Here is a 27,347-nt window from a genome sequence, read left to right as displayed (position 1 = left end):
TTCGTGGTTGGGGTAAAAGTGGTGGGGTTCCGGTTGCCGGGGTGCTTGGCACTGGCAAGGCGGCCACGAGATACCTCGAGAAGCGAAAAGAAGGCGAAAACTGGTTGTCCCCACCAGTCAAGGGAAGGAGCCACTCCGTTAAGAGTTCTCCTCGGTCGTCGGGAAAAGTGGTGAGACGGTTCAGCAGGGCTCCACCGGGTGGTGTCGTCGAAGCAGGTCGGCTCAGCTCTTCCCTCGTCGGATTCTTGGTCCTGTGGCGACTTCTGAAGTTCCAGTCCCCAAAGCCCTGCTTTTATGCAGCAAACCCCCATTCACCCAGCCTAGCTGTCACTCAAACATGCTAAGTGGTGAGCCGGCCGGCTCACCACTTGGGCCAATCAGGACGGAGTGCGACTTGAGTTACCAAGGTAACTCAGTCCAGGGTGCCTAAATCCCCCTCCACCCCTCCTAAGTACCCCAGACAGAGTGGCACCACTTTGGAGGGCTTCTGTGGAGAAGCCCGCCAAAAGTGGAACAAAGGGCTCCACTTTGGGTCAGAGTTACAGAGGCGAACGCCAACGCCATTTTAGAATCAAGTTTTGGCAAAAAGTACCAACCGGAGTTATAATAATAAATATATAAACCGGCGGTATGTTTAAGGCTACCGTAAATAAATAATTAAATGTGTTAGCCTAAAACAATGGGAAATCCCATAGGAAAATATTCGCGGTCGAATATAAAACGTAGTTTCCACTGCCACCAGCCAAACTCGATCAGGGGGGACGGAGACGTGCCCCCTCGACTAACAGACCCTGGGGCAATCGAATTGCCCCAGCCAGTACGTCCACAATATGATGGTTTGTACTGGTTCTGTTCAGGATTCAAGACTAGCAAAGTCTTTGGTGACTTTACATGCCCTGGGAGACAGTAGTCAGTCCCAGGGTATGGAGTCTATGTTGGGGAGTCCCTAGGACACCCCTGGGTCACGGCACAGAGGGTGCGGTGTAACCCACATCACAAAAATACATGAGGCCCTATGGAGTAAAAGACCCCATAGCCCATTCAACACAAGGTTTAACCAAGAAAACACACTTCAACATGTCCAAGAGTGAGGGTAAAAGAGTCTCACTCTTGGCAGGAGAAAAAAAGAAACCCCAGAAATCCAGCAAAGCTGCTGGGGGACTCACTAGGTAGGGAAATTCAGCCTAAACAGAGAATTCTCCCTAACAGTGGTGTAGGCTGAAGGTCATGGCGACGTCTTGGAAATCACTGTGCAAACAAAGGGGTTGCTTTATCGAAAACGCATACTTTGTGTATGGGAAAAGAACATACAAACAATGTTACAATTTGATTAAAAATGGGAATAGTCTGATGGTCTCGGACAGTTTCTTGTTAAATAAAACTACTTAAATTTTGTGCGTCTGTTATTTGTAAGGTAGAGGCAGTGTTTCTCATGCTCCTTCATTACAGCAGTGGTGCTGTTTCTTGGGGAGGAGGGATGGCCTTAGCTGATGTCGTTTTCAGATAACTAGAACTTTTGCTAAAAGTATGTAATATGTACTACATTGCTAATGGCTGACTACCAATACGTGTTGGAGCTGTGCATGGGAAATGTTGAAGGTGGACATTCCTACATCAATATAAAATGTATTTCCACACTGTCCACGAGGCATACATCTTATTGTTAAGTGTGTACAGATTCTCAGACACGTCACCGTGCTGTACGCCAGCATATGGTCATGTGGAATTCTCCGCAAGGTGTGTAATTAAGTCAGAAGTTACTTTACATTATGGTTACTTGCCACGACTAAAAACCGATGACCATTAGCAAAAAAAAAACTTTCTTAAAAGGGACGGTATGGTTAAGTTGCCCTACTAAAAACCTGTGAAATTCAGTAAAAAAATGTTGTTAAAAGGACGTTATGGTTACAAGTAAAATCTAAAAACCCCTGAACTTCGCCAGTTATGGTAAGCTAAGCAACCATAACTCGCGCCACCACCGTGCCCTGCAAAGACTAACACCCAGGATCAATGATGACATCACAAATATCATCGATTGGTTTTTACTTCTTTAGCCACCGTGATGACATTGCCATCAATGTTAAAGGAGCGGTATAGATCATTCAGTTTCTTCATGTTGAAAGGAGTCACTAAAAGGAGAAGTTCGGTCTTTTCATTCAGGCAGAGGCCATGAGTGGCCATCCATGCCTGAATGATGAGGTAGATTCTGTTTATGAGGGCTTTGTCGTAATCGCCAGACAGAGGTATGAGGATCTGGGTGTCATCTGCATAATTCGTGTAGGCGACACCCAGATGGTCCAAATCGTCAAACAGTGGTTTAGTGAATGCATTGTACATAGTAGGCAATATACATGAGCCTTGTGGAACTCCACAGGATATAGGGATTGGGTCGGCTGCTGCTGAAGTGGAGAAGACCCTCATGGATCTATTGTTAAGGAAGGATTGATCCAAGTTGTTGTTTCTGTTGAGAAGTGTGCCGCTGTAGAGAGGTGTTGACACAGCACCTTGTGATCAACCAGATCGAAGGCAGCCGACAGATCTAATAGAAGCAAGAGGGCTGATTTCCCTTTATCTTTTAGATCGTCAATCTGGATCTTTAGGTCAATCAGGGCAGTTTCAGTGCCGTGTTGGGGCCTGAAGCCAGATTGACGAAGTCCAAGTAATTTGTTGTTTTCCAGGTAGGTTTGTATCTGATTGTAGGCGGGTTTGTCGATAATCTTTAGTAAGAAGGGTACGGTTGTAATAGGTCTAAAATTGGTGGGTATGGAGATTTATTTTTTTAGAGAGGGAGTATCCAGGAGTTCTTCAAATTAGTAGGTACAGTGCATGTGCGGAAGGAGGAGTTGGGCAGGCATCACCTTGGCAATTCGATGGTTTGAGTGAGGATATGATTTTCTGCACTTCTTGGGGTGACATGGGGTAAATTTAAAGCATTGTGTCGATTTGGGTAGAGTAGGTTTCTGAGTCTGAGTCTTAGTTTGGGGGGGCATGCTAAGTTTTTTAGAAGCTATTTTATTTTGGAGTAGAATCATTTTGTTGACTAAGGCCTCTTGAATTTTGGTGCACCCCTTTTTGTGCTTGATGCAGTTGTATTTATATATTTTCAAGATCAGGTGTTGTAGTCCCCTGGGCTAGTGGTAAAAAATTTCACAAATGGTGTAAGGGGTCTCAGTGCGACTGCTTTGCTTGTGGTGGCCATGAGCCAGTGAAGTACTTGGAAGTATTGGAATCTGTGGATCTCTTGCAGGCCTAATTCAGTCGTGCATGTGTTAAATGACTTAATTTCCTGGAACATGTCTCAGAGTTTGATGCAACCTGCCTTTTTCCAGTGGGGGAAAGATTTAGTGTCTAGGCCGGGTGTACATTTTGGGTTTGGAGTGAAGGGGGATGGGAAAGTCGTGATCAGATGTTTGCGTGTTGCCTGGTCCCATGTGTCTTCGACTAGCTTTGTGATCTGACTCAGGCGAATGTTACTTGGGCGGTCTGACCTCTGAAGCCATAGTTTTTCTTCCATTCTTTGACCCACTATAGCTCTTTCCATGTGCCGCCACCTCTTGTCAGTGTCTTCCCCAAACCATACCTTTATTACCCGCAGTTGTTCTGTCTGATAGTATTCACGGAAATTAGGAAGTCCCACCACCCCTCTATTTGTCAGGAGCCTTCGCGTTTTGAGCGCGAGCCTTGGGGGTGTATTCTTCTAAAAGTAGTTTGATTCTATTTTGTGGAGGTCGCAGAAAAAGGCGGCAGGAATCGGGATCGGCAGGTCCTGAAAAAGGTAGAGGACCCTTGGGAGCCTCTGATCGAACAAGAAGGCCTGTACTGGCGCTTCGACCCTTTAGAATAGTGGGAACAACTATTCTCGGCATCTTCACCAACTCCTGTACGTAAGCCTTCGGAAGCGTCCCTGGGCCATCCAGCGGACTGACCAGCCTACACAGGAACCTTGCTCTGTTACCGCCATCTGGCTGCTGCTGAAATCCGAGCCCTCGACACTCTCACACGCTTCGTACACTTGGCGTTCCCAGGTCTGAAGTGAGAAGTGTACATTGGGCCTGGAAAACAAGCGGCTGCCGAGTTGCCCTGCTGAGGTAACCATCTGTGCATGTTTGCTGCGTTTGGGACACCCTCGACCCCGACTTCTGCTGCCGCGGAATCTACACGGCGCCAAGACCTCCCTCTGATCGCACCTGAACCTGCCAGCGAAGAAACTAACTCGGAGAAGCCTGGGTCTGCCTGCATCGGGGACCGGTGAGTAGTCAATACCCTGAACCGGTCTCCCTCCTGCAGAAGCATGTGGCTTTCCCCCGCTGTTGAAAAGCAGCACCCCTTTCTCCGTACTCGTGCCCTGCTTCTGCCCACAAGTGGAGGCTGCGCTTGAGTCGCGGAGGTCTGTTCGCCATCGTTTGTTCACCTCTCTGAACTGCCCGATTTCCCCGAAGAGACACTCCTTGGCCCGTTGGCACCCGCGTGTGCAGGTACTTTTGAGCATAAGGCTCCACTCTTCGTAGGGCTCGGACTTCCTTCTAGTTAGGTGATCTCTGATGTCGAACTGGGTTTAACGATTACTTGCACTGCCTGGTTTCCTCCCCATCTAGGTGCTCTGCATATTTCGTGCTCCTATTCGTTAGACCCCTCGGTCTTGTATATATATATTGTATTGATTGTGATGTGTTGGTTTACTTGAGTTTTATCGTGATTCTTTACTATGGTCGATGTTACAAAGGCCTTGTAATAAATGTGTCTATATTTTTAACATAACACCTGCCTGGAGTAATTTGTAAGTGTCCTTGCTTTGTGTGCTCATTGCGGGCTTTCATTCACCCTCACCCCTCTTGAGACCTAGTCTTGACCGCCGCCATCGCTACCCTGATTGGTCTGGCTTGTCCAGAGGTTACCCTGTTCCAAGAAACTAGGCTGGCCTTCTGAACCTCTGCCCCTCCAGGACAGAGTTCAGAAATCCATCTTAACATTTGCTATGGCAGATCTGAAGGCGGCAACAGAGCTGAGAAAAGGGGGCATACTGATTGAGATCCCACTCTTCGATGACTGGCCTGCCCCTCCACAACCTCCCAAAACACTGTGCGCTGTACTACGATCCCAAAAAGTCAGTTTGATACCGTCCAGGGTGTTCTTGTCCGTACTAGTAATTCTGCTGCACCCCACCAAAGCCTCTCTACGTACAAACGGGCAACCTCCAGAGGTTTTCAGCCAAAATAAACATTTGTTAAGTAGAGCGTCCCTTGGCTCCGTCTTATCTACTGCCAATTTGGGTACCCCCTGGAGAAAGACTATAGTGTGTTTGGGCTGTCCTTGTTCAGGCAGCTTGTGCTGACCCCCCCCCCTGACTTCCACGAACCCTGGGCTTTGGATTCAGTACATTCGGGGCCCAAGGAGGTAGAGGTCTGAGCAAATTTTTGGTGAACGGCAGTCCCTTTGGAGGTGGCCAGTACCAGGGGGACCTGTACAAGTAGAGTTTCCAGGGGACTTTCCAGGGGTGGGAACTTGTGCCCTTCGGCAGCTGGGGTGGTGATCATGGGCTCCTCCTCCTCCTGGACAATTCCACCTCCCTTCCTTTGGGCCTCTAGCAGGGTCTGTAACAGATCCTTAATGATGGCCAGTTCTGCCAGAACTTGGGTACACCCACACCCCCTATGGAAGGGCGCCTCCTCAGTGAATCGGTCAGAGGTCAAATTGGGCTCATGGTTACTGGCAGCAGTTGCTTGGTTAATGTCCTCGACCATCCGGAGTGGGGTCACACAGAAGGGAGGGCTAGCCCCTAAACTTGTAGACAAGAGTATATCACTCTACGAGCTGTTATGGGAGCTTGAGGAGGGATTGCCCCTTCGGGCAGTTTGTATCAGTCTGTCCCCTACAGCCAGGAGGGATGTCACAAGAGCTGGGGGGGTACCATGGGTAAGGAGATCGATAGTAGTGGCCGGGACCACAACCGTAGTTTGGGTCGGAGATAGACTTAGTTCCGGTTTGCCACCAGTAACTGCACTGGCTTCCAGAGGTGGTTCCGACCGTAGACCCTGGTGACTATACAAAGAATCTTGGCTCCCCGGGTACTGCTGGGCCGTTACTTGGGGCAGATTAAGTGTCACTACTGAGGTGCCAGGGATAGGCGAGGGCTGATTGAAGATAGACTTAGTGGCAAACAAACCGGCAGATGGCCCAATGGCCCCCATAATAATGTCCATTGTGGTGGTTGAGGGTGCCCCCCCCCACCGAGGGCGCTGTCTCCTTAATACCAAAGTTTTGCGCTGACATTTCTGCATGGGGGATTCATGGCTAATGGGTGGGGGCCAGAATAGGAGCGGGGGAAACGGGGATATGGAGTCAGTAGTCGTCTGCACCCTGGCCGGTTCCTGTGAGGCTACTGTTTCCAGTAACTTTTGGAGGGGCCCACCACTCGCCTCCATCGCGGTCCTCCTCCCGTGCTCCCCTCTGTATTCAGAGTCCTGTGTCCCGTGCCGGTCCCTCGAGGCTTCAAACTCCAGCTGCGCCGAACACCACGCGGCGCTAAACACTGCGCCCTTGCCCCGACGCGGGCTTCACCGCTGCGGGGCTGGGAAGGTGCTGGTAAGCCCAGGGGGGCGTGGCCAAACCAGGAAACAAGGATTCCCTCCGGGGAAAGTGCTACACACCGCACCCTTGCCCCGCTGAGGGCTTCACCGCTGCGGGGCTGGGAAGGCGCTGGTAAGCCCAGGGGGGGTGTGGCCAAACCAGGAAACGAGGATTCCCTCTGGGGAAAGCGCTATACACCGCGCCCTTGCTCCGCCACAGGCTTCACCGCTGCGGGGCTGGGATGGCGCTGGTAAGCCCAGGGGGGCGTGGCCAAACCAGGAAACGAGGATTCCCTCCGGGAAAGCGCAACACACCGCGCCCTTGCCCCGCCGCAAGGCTTCCCATACCCATAATTGCATCTGTGTGTTGCACCCGAGACAGCAGCGGTTCCAGGTGTAACGCGTAGTGGAGTGGGGATAGGGGGCACCCCGCTTCATGCTCTTTGGCAGGGGATGGGGCTGGAGAGATGCCCGTTTATTAGAAGTCTAGCTGTGGGGCCTATGTAGTTGTATACCTATCTACCCTTTTATCTCAAACAAGTAACCCCCATGGACTCTTGTGGGGTGGAATGACCTCCTTTCACTTTTAGTCTTGTAAACATATTTTAAAAGATACTTTGTAGTGTTTCGACACAACAATTGGCGATTAGGACAACCACAATTCAAATTCCATAATGCTTTTACGGAATTTGATAGGTTTATGTTCACATTGGTCTCCATGGGCCATGAGAGGACACTCTGCTGCACCAGAAGTTATAAAAATTCTTCTTAAATCTGAAAGACTAGAGAACTACTGATTTACATTGGAGTGGCCCTCGACGTAATTTTATGTTTCTCTCTTTATTTTTGATGGGCCTATGTAGTTGGCCTGGATCATGGCTACAAATTTGGGGCCAAAGCCCATCAAGCTCAGAGTGTTAAATAGAAAGGACCATTCAACACAGTCAAATGCATTCTCTGTTTCTAATGAGACTAGGACCGCAGTGACCTCCTTTTTGGCCACCTTGTCTAGCAGGTTACATGCTCTCCTAAAACTGACGTGAGTCTGGCGTTTTATTATGGATACCGTTTGGTCAGGGTGAATAAATGTGGGCATGAGGTTCTCTAATTGGTTTGCGAGTACTTTAGTCTATTTTGCGCCTTGAAACACTAGTCTATAGACGCGTTATAAATGCCATATCATATAATATCTTTGCGTCCGTGTTTATCAATGCTATTGGGCATAAAGAGTCACATTTCTGCAGGTCTTTCCCTGGTTTGGGGAGGAGGATTATATTGGCTGCCTCCACTGAGGCGGAAATCTTGCGTGTTTATGCATACGAGTTAAAAAGGTTGGCTAGTTTTGGGACCAGGGTTGACCGGAATTTTTTGTAAAACGCAGTGGGGTAGCCATCAGGGCACAGTGACTGTTATTTGCGAGGTATGCATTGCATGGAGCACTTCTTCCAGGTGATATCTTGTTCGAGCTGGTCCCTGTCTGGGGGCAGAGATCTTAGGTAAGTGGGTTGTTTGCAGATATTTGTTCTGGCCTTCTTGGTCTTGGTGGTCTGATGCATTTAGAGCTGTGTAGAAGGAATGTAATGGTTATGTCTTCTGTGGTCGTCATCACCCGGTTCCCATTTTGGTCCTCCACCCCGCGAATTTTTTGGGCCACTTTGGTTTGTCGAAGCTGTCTAGCCAGGAGTCGGTCAGCTTTATTCGCTTTAATGTAATATTTTTGTTTCAAGTACAGCAAGATTTTTTCTGCATGCTCGGAGTGTATGAGATCTAGTTTGCCTCTTGCATTTCTATATTCCCGATTTAGGCGGGGCTTGTGTCCATTTCCATTCCAGTCAGTACGTCTTTAACTTCCGTTTCTAGATCTAGCTCTATATTCTTTCTAAGTTTCTCTTTGTGTGCTTCGAGCTCCATGAGTTCCTCCCGTAGGGATGTTTGAAGGCGTCCCATGTCACGTCTCCCCTTGTTTCCCCGTTAGCGTTTAGGTCGAAAACGTCTTCAATTGTGTGTTCTATGTCGTCACATATCACCGGGTCAGACAGGAGTGCATTTGGGAATCTCCAGCTCCATAATTTGGGAGCCAGCCTGGGGAGAATCAGGTCTAGACATATTGGAGCATGATCTGAGATCGTGAGGATTTCATGTGCAATATTGTGCCTATTAGCGTAGCATAATCCCACAAATAGCCAATTCTGAAAAAGGACTTATGGATGTAGGAGTAATGTGTGTATGCAATTTCCTCGCCCTTTAGGGTGGTCCACAGATCTCAGAGTGAATTGATTGAATCCCTTTTTGAGAGCAGGAGTAGGGGGTGGTTGTGTTAACTTGGTTGTAGAGCTTCTATCCCTGTATGGCTCCCACACGATGTTTAGGTCCCCTGCATAATGGTCTTCTCCTTGCTGCACTGTTCTAGTTCTGTGAAGACTGCTTTCAGGAACCCCTCTTGGCTTGTGTTGGAGGCGTAGATAGAGGCTAGTGTAAAGGTTCTTGGGCACACTTGGATAGTTGCAAAGAGGTTACGGTCCTCTTTGTTGACTTTTGTGTGTATGATCTCAACCAGTGTGCATTCTTTTACTGCAATGCGGACCCAAACCTTTTCCCTTTGGCGTTTGCTTCAACTATTTTGGGGTATTGACTGAGTTTCAGTTTGTGGCGATTCTGTAGTTTGATGTGTGTTTCTTGGAGGTCAACTATGTATGGCTGTTGTGTCCTAGGCGCTCTATCTATCTCCTTTCAACTGGGTGTTTAAGCCCCTAATGTTAAGGGTTAGGCACCTGAAGATGTCCCTACTGTTTGAAATTGCGGTTTATTTGGTAGCGTGTGTGTTTCTGCCTGTTTCTGTGTTCAAAGCCATTTCCCCCATGCATTTGTGTGTGTTCTTTCTTTGCGTACCCGGTATGCTTTGAACGACTCCCCCCTCTCCCCTCCCTTCCCGCACGACTCCCCCCTCCCCTTCCCAATAACAACTTTAACTTTAACATTCCCCCCTCCTCTTCTCCCCCCGGTGTAGGCCAACTTTGCTATTCCTCCCTAGGACACAGTCCTAGGGGCTGGATCACAAGTATTTCCGGGGGCATGTGCGGGGTAGCCTATAACACCAGTCCTTCTGTCTTTGGTATGATTCCAAGGTGAGCTCTGCCATAGCTGAACTTGTATTGCTTAATTGTTCCAGCTCGGCCGTAGGTTACCTGCATCAGCCACAGTGCCCTTCGTTAGGGGATACTACTGTCTTCTCCGTGTCTGGTGCAGGACGGTCAGGGAGGCTTTTCTTGCTTTTCATGTGGCTGTGTTCCATTAGGGACCATTTGCATGGCCTGGGTCCCCGTGGGGTGTGCTGTCGGGCCGCATTTGGACCTGTGTGTGTGTCTGTGTCGATTCACATTATCTGGGCTCCCTACTCTATTGACTTTACTCAATGTTGTCTGCCCTCCCAACTGAATAAGAGCCCAAAAGGGAAGGTCCACCCGTATGCTATCTTCCTGGATTGTAAGTGGGCCAGCAGTTAACGCATGTCCCTACTTTTTTGTAGCATTATTCGGGACAGGTCTTGGAAGAGCTGAATTTCTTTGCCATTGAAGGTCATCAGCATTGCCAGTCTGGCCGTTTTTAGGAACTGCTCTTTTTGCGGGTAGTTCGCTACGGCTGCAAGGGTGTCTCTGGGGCATGCATTTGGGTATTGGCATTTTGGGCCTACTCTGTGGACCCAGTCAATTGGAATGTCGACCTGCCCTTCTTTGTTTATGAAGTCTTTGAAGACGTTTGTTGCTGCGTCTTTCAGATCTGCTTCTTGGACCGATTCTTGGAGATTCCTTCTTCAGATGTTGGATCTTCAATATCGTTATTCAAGGTCTTCGCATTGCAGTTCCAAATTTTTTGTGGACCTGGCTACTTGTTCTAGTAGCTCGTCAGATTTGGACATCCCTTCTAATCTCTGATAGTGCAGTTCTGAATTCTGTGGTGAAAGTGTTGAATTGCGCTGGCAGTCAGGTGGCTACCCTCTCCTGGAAGTCCAGGAAGCACCGTTCCAGGGCTTCTTTGGTAGCCACCATGCTGGAGTCGGGCAAGAGTGGTGTGCTTTCCTGTGGGTGGTGTGAACTGTCCAATGGCAGTTTTGTTCCGCCGGACTACAGCCAGCAGTTTCGGATTGGGTTGGGGGCAGGGGTGGTGAGCTGCATGGGCTTCCCCGCTGTTTTCTTTCCTTTGGAGACTGGCAATGGCCATCTCCCACTTTGGGCGAGCTTCTCAAATTATTTTGAGGCTGTACGTGTGTGACTATTTCCGTGTAAACAGGGAGCCTCTGGAGCGGCCCGGGTGCACTGTTTTGCATTTGGCCCTTCCTGATTTGGAGATTTCTGTAGATTCAGGGTGAGCGTGTGTCTCGTTTTACACGTTGGGGGTGATGATTCTTGGGTCTGCTACTGGATGGCATGGCTTGCAGACCGCTTCTCCCTTTGATTGTGCGGGTCCCTGGTGTAGTTAAGGGGATTGCTTACTGGGTCACAATGTTGGGGTTGGGTTTGGCAAGGGGGCTTTTATGTGGCATCTGTCGTGAGGGAGCTTGCGGGGGAGCGGGTGGGTATTGGGAGCATCCCCTGCAGACCACTGCCAGCGTGAAATGGTTGCAGCTTGCCGTCCCTCTCCGCCCTTTGGCGGCTGCTCTGTTATGGCCCATGGGTAGTTTGCAGCAATTTTCTCCTGCAATCCCACGGGCCCAGGTATATTACTTCTGTAAGGGGGCAGACTCACCCTCCTCACGTGGCCCGATTGTGCTCTCGCAGCCTCTCTGCCGGTAGCTGGATCCATGGGTAGAGGCCCATCTTGGAATCGACCATTTATTTTTTAACTGAAATGGGCCAGACAGAAGTACTCCTGGGTTGTGAAGGGTCGGAAAATAGGAAATAATATTGCACACTACCCTGCAACAACTATTTAGGCTACAAGAGAACAATGCGTTTCCTGTTTTAAAATCCTTACCCACCTACAAGAGAAATAGAAATAGTAGTGTTTCTAGCATGAAGACCTGCTCTCTAACCTTGATGCTAATCACCCCTCTGTCCTCTTCTTACTTTATCTCACTTCTGATTTTGACATGGTCAACCATGCCATCCTGCTCAACCAGCTTTGTGATAACCTTGGTATTACTGATCAGGCACTGGAATGGCTGACCTCTTTCCTCTCAGACCTACCCCTCCCAGGTGCAACTTGGGTCCTTCCTCTCATCTATCTCACTCTCTACCTGTGTTGTTCCCCAGGGGTCTAACCTTTCTCCCTGGCTGTTCAACCAATACCTGGCACTTCTCGCCCACCGCAGTGCTGCTCTGTGCTCCAACAGTGGTATGCAGATGACACTAAGCTTGTTTTCAGGCTCCCCTCTGCCACCTCTTCTGCCTCTCATCCCGGATTGTCTCTCCGCAATCCAGGAGTGGTGTGCCGCCAATGATCTCTGCCTCAAAGGCAGTAAAATGGAGATCCTCCTCATCAGTACAATCTCTAACCCTCTTCCTGCTCCCACCTGTGAGGCTAAGAACCTCAGGGTCATCTTCAACTCCACACTCTCCTTTTCTTCACATCTCTGACATCTCCAAGAAGTCCAACTACCAGCTGTACCTCCTCAGAGGTATTCTTCCTTTCCTTACCTTCCCCTTGAAGCTCACTGACTCCAAAGGTCTGGTTCTCTCTAGGCTGGACTACTATCAGCCTCTTCAAAAAATCTGCCTGCCTCTACTCTCCGTCCTCTAAAACGTATCCAGAACAGGACTGCAAGATTTGACCTTGGCCTCAAGCCCAGGGACCGTATCTCTCCAGTCATGAAATCTCTCCATTGGCTGCAAGGATCAAGTTCAAGACCCTCTACGTTGGCCACAAGGCCTTATGGGGCCTGCGACCGCAATACCTCCAACTCTCTCTTTGTAAATACCTTCCTACTCTAGCTCTTCGCTCCTCCACCTTCAACTCCTTGAGGGTCAGTCGCTTCTCCAAGCAACGAGTTGGGGGCAGATCTCTTTCTTTGGCTGGCGCCTCCCTCCGGAACAGCCTCCTTGCCTCTCTGAAACTTGAGCAAAACAACCTCTGGTTCCGGAAGCACCTCAAGACAGTCCCCTTACCTGCATTTATTCGACACCTGCTGTCTGCACCTTAACCCTCGCACTTGCCACATGCTGGCCGCACTACTTGTTGCTTATCCCATGTTCGGAACTTACCCATTCTTCCCTCCCCCTGGCATTTTTCCCCTCCTCTCTTACCTGCACTTTTATTATCTCAGTGTCACTAGGCCTAGTAAGATTGTTGTCTTTGTCCTCCCTCTGTTTCCCCTTCCTTTCCTCGTTGCGCCTTGAAACACTTTTGGATAGGCGGATTATAAACGCCACATAACAGGCAAGACTTGGGGTATTTAAGAGGAATCTCTACTGCGACCTGGATGGGTTGGTTCAAAACAGGAGTCAATATGTCGCATAAGAAGTGGCCTGAGAGTAGACCCCCTACTCCAAAAATTGGTATAAAAGTTACGATTACCACTTCTCAGATTGTGCCATGGGTATGTATGGTTTATGGTCATTTCATCTAATACCATTCCATCGAAATTTTTCCATCTAAAAAATGTCCATCTAATGCATTTTCTTTTTCTTTTTGGGGGAGGGTGGTCCCCCCCAAACCGCCGTTTTTTACCCTTAAAATAAACCTGAACAAAAATGAATCCGTAACCGCCCAAAAACATGCATTAGATGGCCATGTTTTAGATGGAAAAATGTCGATGGAATGGTTTTAGATGAATTGACTAGATACCGTATTTACTAATAGTTATGTCCTATGGTTTACACGTGTTTCGTCCCTTGGCCTTTTTCAAAACTGGACATGAGACCATTGGTTTGTATTTTGTTTCTTGCAGTAATAAGAGGCAATTGTTCAAAAATGGCTTGAATTTCGGGTTAATCCCTTTAAATTCAAAATAAAGGAGTTAAGATCCCTTTGTGGCCGCGATCCTCGTAAGAATCCTAGTAAGATCTTTGTCTGACCTCTGTTTCCCCTCCCTTTCCTCGTGGCGCCTTGAAACACTTGTGTACAGGTGCGTTATAAATGACATATATCATATCATGGGTGAAATGGGATTCCAACACCAGTTGGCGCTTGTGGTGGGGTTTGGAGAGTCCCTAGTGACTTGCAAATATTCATGCGTTACCCAGTATGATTTTTATTTTACTTTCTTGCAGGATCAACTGGGTAAGACTTGGGCTGTTGGTGTGATCTTGAAAACTACACCATCCTAGGTGGAACTCTCTCGAACATCCCAATCCATCAGCAATGATTTTATTTATGACTAGCAACAGATAACAATGCCTCTATATATGTATTGCAATTTAGTAGTACCACTAATAAATTGCAGTAAGCTTGGTATATAGCGGTTGTACATGATCCTGCATCAATATTGCAATGTCTTTGAACATTTTATTTCCCAGAGACAAGGTGATTGTCAGAAAAAAAAACAAGAAAAAAAAACAAGGTGATTGTTAAGTGAGGCATTAGCTGTCCCACAACTGTAAAACAACTAATTGGATGCGATAAATGATGCCATCCACCAAAGAAGACTACAGATGTTAGTAGTGCACTATGAAACATCTTAATCTTGAACATTTGTAAAAAAGGGTTCAGTATATACCTTGCAGGTCCAAGTAACAACAATTTTGCATAAATACATTTTGAAGTTCAGAATATGCCAGTATATACAAAATACATACGCTGAGGAAACCTGGGTGGATTATCGTTGACGTCAGTGAGTGTAATGTTCACAGTTGTTGATCCTGACAGTCCTCCAACTTGTCCAGCCATATCTTTGGCTTGAATGACAACTGAGTAGTGCTCTCTTGCTTCTCTGTCCATGTTTGGCAATGCAGTCCTGATAACACCTATGATATGAACAGAAAATCAGAAGAAAAGTTATTTTCTGAATTTCATTGCCATCAAATCATGAATGCACAATATTACATTTGCCATGTTTTTCGTTCGACATTTATACAACTTGAACACTCTCAAAATAAATTAAGAACATTCTTGAGGGAATAACGTTTCCGTTTTTTTGATGTTTCCGTTGGCCAGTCAATTTAGAAATCGACACAAAGATGCTAAGCACAAAAAAAAGGTATGAACACGCTCTTGCAAATATAATGTCTCCGAACATTTGAACACGCAAAGATTAAATATTTAATCAAAGCCCGTTATTGCATGTCAAACCGAATTTGAAACATCGTTTCACAGTTCGAAAGCAGGGGGTTTTATTTTGATCATATCATATGCCGTGTTTACTCTCTCTCTCCTTCTCTCATTGGGTCTCTGTCTGTTTTTCTATCAGTTGGCAAGTCTCAATGTCAGATGAGCACTTGTGAGAGTCGCCATTGCTAACAGTAGCGTGAACAGAGAAAAAACTCAGATCTTGATTTGTGTGTGCTGAGATTTTTTTATGGCTTTCATTTTATATGTTGTAGGTTCAGTTTTATAAATGCACCCCACTTATAGTAACACAAGGAGTTTAGACAAAATCCGACAACATGCAAGTAACTGCATATCCATAATTACTTTGTGAGACATCTAGTAATCAAAGAACTGAAAGACCATGACAGATCAAAGGCACACTAGTAGGAACTTACAGAGATATCAAAAGCTTGCTTGGCAAGTGTTAGGAAAGATTTCATAATTGTATGTAATTTTCTCTCCATGTGGCAACCCCCAAACATTTTGCTGTTGTTTTACACCCTGATCTAGACTTTGCCAGAGAAGCGCAGCCTTCTGCCACACTCCTCTGGGCTTTCGCTCAATTCTTATGGGGAAACTGACATGCCCTTAAGACAGTCAGTACTGGGAGACTTTGTTTTCCTTAGTCCTTTCCTCATGTTGCAGCTTTTGTGTAACATGAAACAAGAGTGCACTGTAACTTACTTTACCGCGCTCTTGGGTCTATAGTCATTCCCAAAGCCCTAGAAACTCTCGCTGGACTTATTATGAACTGTGCAAGTGTGTCACGGACAGGACTGGTGGCAGCTATCGTTTCTCTTGTGTTTTGAACCCTTTTTCGCCAAGTTATCCACGCTTATCGCGTTTGGCACAAATGAGTGGCCTGGCTCCAAAATGGCCATGCCACGAGGTTCTTTGTCCTGTCCTCTGACCGTCTTGCCCCTTCACCTTCCCCAGGTCGAGCCGATCCTGGTCCGTCCTTATTTGGTCATGCACTTTCCCGCGAAACCCAACGCTTTTGCAGGCTTCTGCATGCCTTGTGTGTGCCTCCAGGATGTGGGCTGGGATGTCTGTTCCCAATACACATCCTGGGTACCAGAGAGTCTGCAGTGTCCTGAATGCATGGGACCACCGTGGTCCGTGATAGGTCCATGTATGGTGTGAGTGTTTGTGAGCAGATCTCCCCTTGGGTCCTCTCCGTTTTGGCGTGAAGGGAACTTTGGATAAGAGGAGGCTGAAAACACCACTACCATGTCGGTCTCCTGAGTTCACACCGAACAAGGGATAAGGAGCCAAGTATCCTGCAACAAGAAGCTGAGTCGAGGAACCGCTGGTGACCCGCTGAAGGTTTGGCACCCTGAACTGCTGTCGTCCTGTGAGACCCCTCTGCATCTGATCGTCCTAGAAGGTCTGCAAAGGTGTTTCGACCTATTGGAATAGTGGGATCAACTATTCCCGGCACCTTCATCAAACCCTGCAAGTAAGCCTCTTCGGAACTGGGCCAACCAGTGGGCTGACCATCTTACGCAGAACGCTTTGCTCCGTCACCGCTGCCGTTTCGGGGAAGCCATCGAAACTTGGTCTACTGCTTGCTCTGCGTCCACGGCACCCTCTCACCGAATTTCGTACACTTGGCATTCCCCGGTCTGAAGTGAGACGAGTGCGGCCGGCCCAGAGTAAATGCGGTTGCCGTGTTGCTCTGCTGCGGTAACAACCTGTGCACGTCCGCTGCATTTGGGACACCCACGACCCTGCATCCTTCTACACAGAATCTACACGGTGTCGAGACGTCCTGATCCTCGCAGCTGAACCTGCCAGCAACGTGAACTGAACTGGAGAAGTCTGGGTTTGCCTGCGTCGGGGACCGGTGAGTAGTCCATACCCCAACCGGTGGCCCCTTGCGCAGGAGCCCGTTTCTTTTCTACCGCTGTTGCAAAATAGCGACTCTATCCCGCACTCTCACCCTGCCTCTGCCCACAAGTGGAGGCCTTGCTTGAGTAGTGGGAACTTGTTCTGCATTGCTTCATTCACCTTCCTGAACTGCCTGAGACCCTTGAAGAGACCCTAGTTCATCCATTGGCACCAGCGCGTGCAGGTACTTTTGAGCATAAGGCTCCTCTCTTCATAGGGCTCGGACTTCCTCCTAGTTAGGTGTATTTCTGATGTCAAACTGGGTCTAATGATTACTTGCACTGCCTGTTTTCCTCCCCATCTAGGTGGTCTACATATTACGTGCTCATAACTCTTTAGACCCCTCTGTCTTATATATATATATTGTATTGATTGTGATGTGTTGGTTTACTTTCGTATTATTGTGATTCTTTGCTATGGTCGATGTTACAAAGGCCTTGTAATAAATGTGTCTATATTTTTAATATAACACCTGTCTGGAGTAGTTTGTAAGTGTCCTTGCTTTGTGTGCTCATTGAGGTCTTTCCGTCACCCTCACCCCTCTTGAGACCTAGTCTTGACCGCCGCCATCGCTACCCTGATTGGTCTGGCTTGTCCAGAGGTTACCCTGTTCCAAGAAACTAGGCTGGCCTTCTGAACCTCTGCCCCTCCAGGTCAGAGTTCAGAAATCCATCTTAACAGCAAGCCATACAATAATTAGTGTTTTAAAACTTTTTTGATTGGGTTCTGACCTAATACCTGCTAGTGAGCTGTTCCAGCTTCTGGACCAAAATCCTGGAGAGTTGCAGGCCCGATAACAGTTTTGAAAGCCGGTTTGGAAATAAGGTTGAACATGGCATAACTTCTCTTTATGCTGGATTGATAGCTGTGAACACTGGGTTTCAGCAGGCCAGACCAATGTTAAAATGGTGTTTGTTGACTTGCTTAGTGTCTTGATAAGAAGTCTCTGTTCAATAGGGAGCCAATGTAGCGCCCTAAAACTCTGTTGCCATAGAGTCTAAAGGTTTAAAAGTAAAGGCCAATTTAGGTGCCTCGTTTATTAGTAGTTGCAGTTGATGTGTAAGGGGTGTCCATTTAGGTAGAGGTATAATAATCTATCCTCCCGAGTACCAGGGCATTGGTGATCTCAATTTCTCTAGCATAATAAGAGATGGTGAGATTTTCTTTGCAAAATGTTATTGACAATGGTTCTTCTGGGCAACTGTATTGATTTGGGGGATGCATGTGAATTGGCTGTAAAAGTGCATTCCCAAATTATTACCTTCAAAAGTCAGGGAAGACGGATTGCCCCATTGTGCCAGCCACATAAAAGAAATAGATGTGGATTTGGTTGTGGATAACCGTTTTCTAGGCTCAGGCATATCAGTCGCCCAGTCCAGGACATTTTGCAGCCAGATTGTGATAGGGGAGTTGTCAGAGTTACTAGATGCAGTGTCCACGAAGATCTGAGATTAATCTGCAAACATCTGTAAAAACCTTCAATTAATTAAGAAAGAGGCGTATACATTAAATAATCAGGGTGCGATAATAGAGTCCAGGGATACACCAGATCTCAAGGAACTAATCATGGACTTAAAGGTACCTATTTTGACTTTGCCCGTGTGTGAGTGCAGGAAACTAGAGATCCACTACTGATGGACCTTGCAAGGAGCATGAAGGGACCAGGCTGCAGTTTCTACAATAGCATATATTTTTTATTTCTTATTAGACAAAATGTTGAGTATTGTTCACAAAATATGCGTTTTAAAAGGAAATGTTTAAATGGTAGTAACAGTAAACTGGCTCTTTTTTAAAATGTTGGAATGTTAATGTCTAATGATCACTTCCAGTGTATATTGTAGCGTAATAAATGTGTTAAGCTTGTATTACTGCCCAACACATTTTCAAAACGCAGAATAACCATATCAATTATTTTCTTACAGAAGATTATCATTCCATGGTGGATAGTGTAGAACACTCTCAATGCACTCTTTCAAAATATCCCTATCAGAAACGCAAACGGGACTAATAGCACGGATGAGGGTCCCTGCAGCTGTGCATAACATTTAAAATAATTCTCGGAACATGAGTATGAACAAAGATTATGTATTTATTTGACATGTAAATGGGGTGAATGCTTCAGTGATTAAATGCATAATGCAGACTGAGGCTTGGTGATCATTTAATTTTGCACAATACTTACTCTAAAATTGCAGTCTTGGTAACAATAAGCATATATACGGTGGGAGGAAAGCTCAGGGGGAGTGCACTCGCACTCACCTTTGATAAAAGATATTCTGAAACATGGGTTCAATCTCCTGTCCAACACTTAGAAACTAGAGGAGACTAGCATTAAGTGTGATACAAATTACCAATAAATAAACAAATGAATGAATGGATGAAAATAAATACTCATTCAGACCGCCTTCTTACTTGGATGGATGATAAAAAGGCTGTGACATCAGTCACTCTGTCCAGAGATAATCCTCCCTCTGCAAAATTGGGAGGCGTGCCCAGCTTATGCATTGGCAATATATCTAAAGACTCAACCTCCTTTCTTATTCTTGGAGATTTCAACTATTGGTACAATAATCCTCTCGACCGAGGTTCTTCGGACCTAGTCCGGTCGTAATGGATTCCAACAACAAATTGGTAGTGCCACCCACAAAGATGGCAACATATTGGACAGGATTGTTACAAAAAATTTACAAATCAATATTTCTGCCATCATGGAATGTATCTGGTCCGACCATTATCTCATTAATTTTGAATGTGTAACACAATGGTCAGTAACTCGCATCAAGAATAAAAACATTCCTTTGAAGACCCGGCGTAACCAAAAAAATGTGACGCATGCTGCATTTAAGGAATTGGTTATTCATCTTCTCCCCCCTCTACATAAACACTATTCTCTTGACGAATTCACCAAAATATTTAGGTTAGCTAATAACTCAGCTTTCGACACGCTTGCCCACCCTTAAACCTGCTAAACTGAACAAATCTACCAATCAGAATAAATGGTTTTCTGAAGATATTCTGAAAGCAAGATGTATTAAACATACTGCCAAAAGATGTTGGAGAAAAGTTCAGTCTATGGAAAATGTAAAGTCTTATAAACAGGCTGTAAAAAGCAATAAACAAACAATTTAATTTTTGATGCCAAAGCGAACCATTTTAATGATAGAATTCAACGGGCCAAATCTCATAGTAAGGAAATCTTCTCTTTTCTGGGAGAATTAAAGAACCCGTTGGTCACCAATCAGACACAAGAAAGCAATGCCTGGTGCCATGCCACCCATGATGGCTTTAAAAGTAAAACTGAGAAACACCAACAGGCTATCAAAGAGCAATTGAATACTCTTATCCTGTGGTACGGGAGAATTTGGACCCAGGCACCAAACCACCTTTGGAAATGTTTTCGTTTAAAAAAGTATCAGAATTGGAAGTTCTGGAGATCATTCATACATTGAAGCCATCTTCCTGTAAAGGCAATGCCTTTCCTGCAAAACTCTTTAAAGATTTTGCTGATACCTTGGCCCCCTGGGTCACACATTTTGGTTAATCGATCTTTTGATGAATCATACATACCTAACAACCTCAAAGAGGCTTGGATCACTCCTCTACTAAAGAAAGAGAACCTTGAGCCAGCAATTCCTGGTATTTTTAGACATATTACCAACATACCATTCTTACTGAAGATCATTGATAAGATTGCTTATGAACAATACCAGAAATTTGTAGAAAGTAATAATATTCTTGCTGAGGAACAGTCTGGGTTTCGGGCCAATCACGGCACCGAGACAGCCCTTTTAGACCTTCAGAACAACATTATGTCCATTATCGAGAACGGAAATCCGGCCCTCCTTCTCTTATTGGATCTTTATTTGGCATTTGACTTGATCAACCACAAGCTCTTGGCCGAAAGACATCTCAGTAGGCAGATGGTCTCTAGAAGAATGCGATTGTAAGTAAGGATTTTCGGGCACACCATATGGGAAAATGGTGTGAAGTTAGATGGGGGTCATAGTCCTGTAGATGTGGGGGGGGGTCTTTTTCTGGTTTCTCGCTTAAGAAGTATCTGAGTCCGATAGTCCGGAAGAATTTTCTGAGTTCAACTTCTGTTTGGAACCTGTTTGCAGGTGTGGTCGGGATAAAAGCTTAAGCCTTTGCTTAAGATACTTATCTCTTCGTGGCTGAGAATGTGCTTGCTGAGATTGAAGATGGGCATCACCATGTTTGGTTCCCTGGGGGCATCCATTGCCGTGTTCTCCTGGGGTGTTGCTGGTATTGTCTTGGTCAGCCTTTTTGTCTGCATCCTTGAAAAGGGTGTTGCTGATTTTAAGTTGAAGGTCCAGAGTTTGTAGAGCCGGAGTCGCTGTTTGAACCGCTACTGTTAGAACTATTAGAAAAGGTAACAAACTTTTTCTGTGGTCGACGTGGGTTGCGTTTGTTTTTTTGGATGTTTTGGTTTGCTTGATTGTAGAAGCCCGCTACGAGGTACGGGTATGTTCTTTCCTCTTTGTAGTTTTTCACGTCGTTCTGCAATTTCCAGAGTTTTTTGTCAATGGTAAATATTTCACATTTTTTTATTTCTTCTTCGATCTTTTCTAAGTGGAGCTTGATATCGGGGATTATATTTTCAGATTTGATTTTGTCTTCGAGGATTTTAAGTTCTTCTTTTTGACTCTTAGTTTCTTCTTCAGCGGTCTCTATGACTAAAATGACTCAATCACTAGAGCATTTATTTCCCACTCCACTAAATTTTGTCATAAAACTAGGGTTATCTAAAAACACTCGCAGAATGTTTTTGACCTGTAGACCTTCTGGGATGACTCCTGCTTTAAGGTATTCGAGCATTAAGTGTCTGTGGGATTCGGTTCTCACAAGCTTCTTTTTCTTCGCAAATAGAGTATCAATGTTCGATGGATTTTGGACTGGTGTGGCTGTTGGTGTTTTGTTGCCCAACAGTGAGGGTGTTTCTAGTAGTTTTTTTTATAAAACTTGTCAGTGAAACCAGGAGCAGTCCAGCACCGAAATGCTAGGCAATTCTCCTCTGAACAAGAGTACCAACAGCAACTCCATAGACGTGTTTCAGCCTGGTTTGGCATAATCAGTGAAGTGAAGCTGTACCTCTCTAAGAACAGTGAGCAAGGGGTCTGCGTCTGGATCGCCCTGGTAATTTAGGGTGAGACCCTAAGTTAATTTATGCAAAACAAAGGGGGGTCTAGAAATCTCTCTACCAGCAGGAACACAGCCCAATGACCTGTTCTTGGGTGAATTACCCCTGGGAGAGACTCTACCAAGTCTTTAGCTCACTGTCCCTTTCACAGAGAAGAATTACCAGGTTACTCACCGTAGTGACCACCTTACTCCTAGTCCATAGTCCCCTTTCCTCCATACTTATGGGACATCTCTCCGTCCTGTGGGACGGGACCGGAGCACTTTGTAAAAAGCATCCAAATTTTTCCAAAAATGTGTCCTTCCTCTCTTTCTTGCACAGGGCCTGGAACGCGGCCGCAACCCCGCCCACCTTGGCTCCGCCCCGCGCATCGCCCATCAGTTCTTTTCTATCGCTGGGTCAAAGACCCATTAGCAATAACAGAGGAACCTTATTAGAGGGGACAGCGGGCGAGCGTATGGAGGAAAGGGGACTATGGACTAGGAGTAAGGTGGTCACTACGGTGAGTAACATGGTAATACTCCTACGTCCCGTCCCCTTTCCTCCATACTTATGGGAGATTCCCAAGCACTCCTTACAGGAACTATGGGTTGATGGAAATACCCCTTACTGAAACAGGTTCTTCAGTACAGCCTGACCAAACTGAGCGTCAGCTCTTGAGCTCATGTCGAGACAATAATGCTTACAGAAAGCAGATGGGGAGGCCCAAGTAGCTGCCCTAGCAATGGACTCCCAGGGGACATATTTCTGAAAAGCAACCGCGGCTGCCTTACCCCGCACCAGGTGTGCATGAATACCCTAAGGAGGTTTCAGCCCTTGGACGGTGAAAGACTCTGTGATGCAGGCGGCGATCCACCTAGAAATAGTTGCCTTAGACGCCTGCCTGCCTTGAGGGTTACCGAAGGTCACAAAAAGTTGAGAAGAACTCCTAAGCTCGGAAGTCCTGTCCGGGTACAACTTAAGAGCTCTTCGGACATCAAGACAGTGTAGAACCCTCTCAGCCTCAGAGGCAGGGTTCGGAAAAAAGACCGGTAGGGAGATCGACTGATTCAGATGGAATTCGGTCACCACCTTCGGTAGAAAGGCCGGGTTTGTCCGAATGACTACCTTGTCCTTGTGAAAGAACAAGAAAGGATGCTCCACCGACAATGCCTGGAGCTCACTCACTCTCCTTGCTGACGTAACGGCGACCAAAAAGGACACTTTCCAAGACAAGTACTCGAGGTCCACCGTAACCATTGGTTCAAAGGGTTTATGGCACAGCGCCGTCAGGACTACATTTGGGTCCCACGGCGGGTGCGGACTACGAACCAGAGGGTAGAGGCATGTCAACCCTGCAAAATGCCTCTTAACCACTGGGTTACTCAGAGAATAAGAGCAGTGGTCTATAGAAAGATAAGCGGAAACCGCTGAAAGGTAAGTCCTGCATGACAGAACATGAACCCCTGACTCTGCTAGGGAGGACACGAAGGATAGCACCGTGTCAATTGTGGCCACCCTTGGATCCAACTTCTTCTCCAAACACCAATGACAGAACCTGAGCCATTTACTCTTGTACTGAGATCTGGTCGAGATCTGGTCTGGTTTCCTGTCTGCCTGGAAAATGCGCATGTTATCCGTAGACAAATTCAGATGCTCTAAAGACTTGAACTCAGGCACCATGCCGCCAAGATGAGCGATTGTGGGGAGGAGTGCCACATCTGTTGTTCCCCTTGGTGAAGAAGATCGGGAGTTACTGGTAACCTGATCGGCGGATGCACCGACAGGTGTTGAAGTTCTGAGAACCACCACGGAGCTATGAGTAGAAGGGAACAGTTCACTGAGTTCTTCAACTTCCAAATTGAACGGTGAACTAGAGGCAGAGGCGGGAAGGCGTAAGCTCTCATGTTGTGCCATGGAATCTCGAGAGCATCCCCCAGAGAGGAGGCTCCCAGCCCCCTTCTGGAGGCATACTGAGGAAGCTTCTTGTTCACCGCCGTAGCGAAGAGGTGCACCTCCGGTGTGCCCCAACGCAAGAAAATCCATGAGAGGACCTCCGCCTTCAATTCCCACTCATAGCTGACCACTGTCCGCTGGCTGAGGGCATCCGCTGTGACATTCAGCTGGCCTGGGATGTGCACTGCAAGCAGCTGGACACCATGAAGCACGGCCCACTCCCAAATCTTGATAGACAGGTCCACGAGGGGGAGGAGACTTCGTTCCCCGTTGCTTGCTGATGTAATACATTGACACCACATTGTCCGTTCTTATGCGGACCACCTTGTTGACAATGAGCGGTCTGAACGCCCCGAGCGCTAGGAAGATCGCCAGAAGCTCCAGATGATTTATGTGGAGGAGCCTGTCCTGGGGCGACCAGAGGTCCGAGACCTGAAGAAGATCTAAAGTTGCACCCCACCCCAGAAGGGAGGAGTCCGTCGTGATCATCAACGTGGGGACCGGGTCCTGAAACCCAGCGCCCCCAGACAGGTTGCTGAGAGATGACCACCAATCCAGGTCCACTCTCATGGAATCCGGAATCATTATCCGCTTAGAATCCGGATCCACTGCCTGACGCCATGAACTCCGAAGAGCCATCTGGGTCCGTCTCATTTTGAGACTAGCAAGAGGAAGAGCCAGTACACACAAGGCCATGAGGCCCAGAAGCCTCTGGAACCACCAGGCCAACATGGTCTCCGACTGCGCAAACATCTGACACGTGGCTAACAGATCCGCCATTCTGTCCGCGGTCAGATACACTCTGCAGTCGATCATGTTCCAACGAAAACCCAGGAAAATTAGGTCCTGTGAGACCGTTGTGGAGGATTTCCACCAGTTCACAGCCCAAGATGGAACAGGAGCTGAAGGAGAGACTGGATATTGCCCGATGCCGCCAGCGGACAAGGGCTGCGTAAGAGCCAGGCGTCCAAATATGGATACACATGGATACCCTGGAGACGAAGATAGGCCTCAATCACCGACATCTTCTCCGTGAAGACACACGGCGCTGAGCTGAGGCCAAAAGGAAGCACCCGAAACTGGAAGTGCTCCTCTCCCAAAGAGAAGCGGAGGTCCCTCCTGTGTGGATTCCAAATCAGGATATGCATGTACGTGTCCTGAAGAGCCACAACGCTGAGCCAATCGCCCATCTGTAAGGAGGAGCGTATCTGGCTGGGCGTGATCATCTTGAATTTCTCTCTGGGTAGGAAAAGATTGAACTGGGAAAGGTCTAGGATGGTGCGCAGGCCAGCCTGGTTGGGTTTGGGCACTGTAAACAGTCGGGAGTAGAAGCCCTCTCCTCGCTCCCCAAGGGGAACGGGTTCCACAGCTCTGAGGTCCAGAAGTTTCTGAACTTCGGCCTTGAGGGAGGGTGAGCCCGATAACTGAAAAGGAGGGTTGAGGGGTGGGGTAAGGGGTAAAGGTAAGCAGAAGCCCGCTCGAGCGACTGACAAGACCCATCTGTCTTCTGTGATGGTCTGCCACGCCTCCCAATGAGACGCAATGCGTCCTCCCACCGGGGTCTCGTGCGAACGCGGAAAACCCTCCTTTGGCAGGCTTATCGGTGGCGGTGCCACCTGAACCCGATGAAGAGGCTGAGGAACGGGAGAAAAACCGTGTGCGCTGTTGTCTACGGCGGTTATTCCCTGCAGGAGTATCCACTCTGCGAGATTTGCGGTCGAGGAAGCCCCTAAAAACAGAGGAGGGTCGACTTTGAGACAACGGTCTCTGGGATTTGAAAGGAGCTTTGACCAGAACAGACAATGATTTAGCCGTCTGAGTGCTATCCTTGGTCTTGGTGAGCTCTACATCAGTAGTAGAATGAAAAAGCTCCTTGCCATCGAATGGAAGGTCCAACACCTTGTCTTGCACTTCCTTAGAAAATTTAGTGGCATGCAGCCCCGCCTGCCGTGAGGTATCAACCCCCCAGCATCAGGCCCCGAGCCGAGGTGTCTACGTGATGAGCTGCAGCCTCCAGGAGATCCTGGGCCAAGACCCTGGCGTCGGAAAGGCCTCCTTTGAAGTCTTCCAACTTCTTGACCGTGATGTGCTCCTTAAACTCAGACAGACCTTTCCACATCCGCATGTTAGCTCCCACAATATCAACTCAGCATTGGCCTGCCTGAGCTGCAAGGCTGAGTTGGCAAAGGTTTTCCTCCCTAGGGAGTCAAGGAGCTTGTCCTCCTTTTCCAAGACCTGAGTAGCCGTCGTGAAAGAGAATGCTGCAGGTCTGTATTGCAACGTAGCCGCGGCCACCACTGTGGAGGAGTGAGGCGGACAAGACGACAGGGCCACCTCTTCCGAAGAATGTAGCCTGTACCTCGCGTCAATCTTCTGATTGACAAAAAGTCCCGAGTGTGGCTTTTCCCAAACTCTTCGGACCTCGGCCAGAACGCCCTTCTGCAGGAACAGGTCGGTACGCTCCAAGGGAGACAGGGTGAACGCCTCAGAAAGCACACCCTCCTGCGGAGCGGGTGCCTCGGAACATCTAAGAAGCTCATCATGTCCAGCACCCGGTCATGAAAGGCTCTGATAGAGCGGGGAAGGTCCTCGTTGTCCAGATCGCCTTAAGGATCATCTGACAGGTCAGGATCCTGCTGAGCAGTGTCAGGCACTGCCTTGTCCACTGGGGACAATGGAGGCAAAGGCGGAAGAGCCGGGGGAGGCACCACGGACAAGGGAGGCACCGGCAGAACCACCAGAGGAACAGGTGGAGCTGGAGGCGTAGGTGGACATAACTTCTTGAAAAGCCCTTTGAAATATTCCCTCATGGGGTCGGTGCACATAAGCGCTTGAAATTTACCGAAAAAGGCGTCCTCCGGAGACTGTTTCGGAACCTGAGGAGGCCTCTCATGAGGTGGACAAATCCAGGGACGTAACGGGTAAGGGTGCCACACCGGCCCCTCCACCGACGTATCCACATAAATCAAAGGTGCCACCCCTGCGGGCAACGACACATTGTGCGGAAGAGGCATCCAGGCATTCCAATCATAAACCGGCCGGTAAGGATGCGCACAAGGGACTTTAGGTTTTGTCCTCATCTGAGGGGAACTGCGGCACGTGAGGAAGTGAGGCAGGGGTCCCCGTCGATGGATCAGGGGTGTTAATCTTAGCCTTAACATAAGGAACCTCGGCAGAGCTGGTACTATGAGGCCTGGAATGTTTTTGAGACATACCAACCGCCAAGTGAGCCTTCGAAGGAAGGACCTCGCACTGCCGGTAAAAGAAGAACTTTGCTTCTTTGCCCCCTCAACAGGTCTGGTGTCACCACAAGAGCGGGAACAGTGAGCAACCCCTTTCATCGACAAAGCCTTGTCCAGCCTCTCAGAACTGTTGGTAGCTTTAGCCTCTGAACGAGGGACCTCGGACCCAGGCCCGGTAACAGCCTTATCTGCGCGGTGATCGAACATCCGTTCGGTAACAAGCCCAGCCAAGGCCTCGGGGCGCACCCCGGTCTTGTTTTTAAGGGAAGCCGACAGAGAGGCCTTAGAGCGAGCTCCCGTACCCCACGATTCAGT

General features: G+C 47.8%; 1 protein-coding gene across 11 annotated transcripts in view; it reads right to left on the bottom strand.

Annotated features, from left to right (window-relative positions):
- Positions 1–27,347, bottom strand: part of CDH18 (cadherin 18) — a 1,922,553-nt gene that overhangs the window by 1,311,366 nt on the left and 583,840 nt on the right. For all 11 annotated transcript variants that reach the window (XM_069613787.1, XM_069613788.1, XM_069613784.1 and 8 more), the window contains one exon: positions 14,297–14,464. In XM_069613787.1, the coding sequence (XP_069469888.1) occupies positions 14,297–14,464 (168 nt within the window). The remainder of the gene's footprint in view (positions 1–14,296; positions 14,465–27,347) is intronic.

The sequence above is a fragment of the Ambystoma mexicanum genome, chromosome 5p (genome assembly GCF_040938575.1).
Source record: "Ambystoma mexicanum isolate Mex_15411 chromosome 5p, UKY_AmexF1_1, whole genome shotgun sequence".
NCBI classification, from domain to species: Eukaryota; Metazoa; Chordata; class Amphibia; order Caudata; family Ambystomatidae; genus Ambystoma; species Ambystoma mexicanum.
This window is presented reverse-complemented; position numbering and strand designations above follow the sequence as displayed.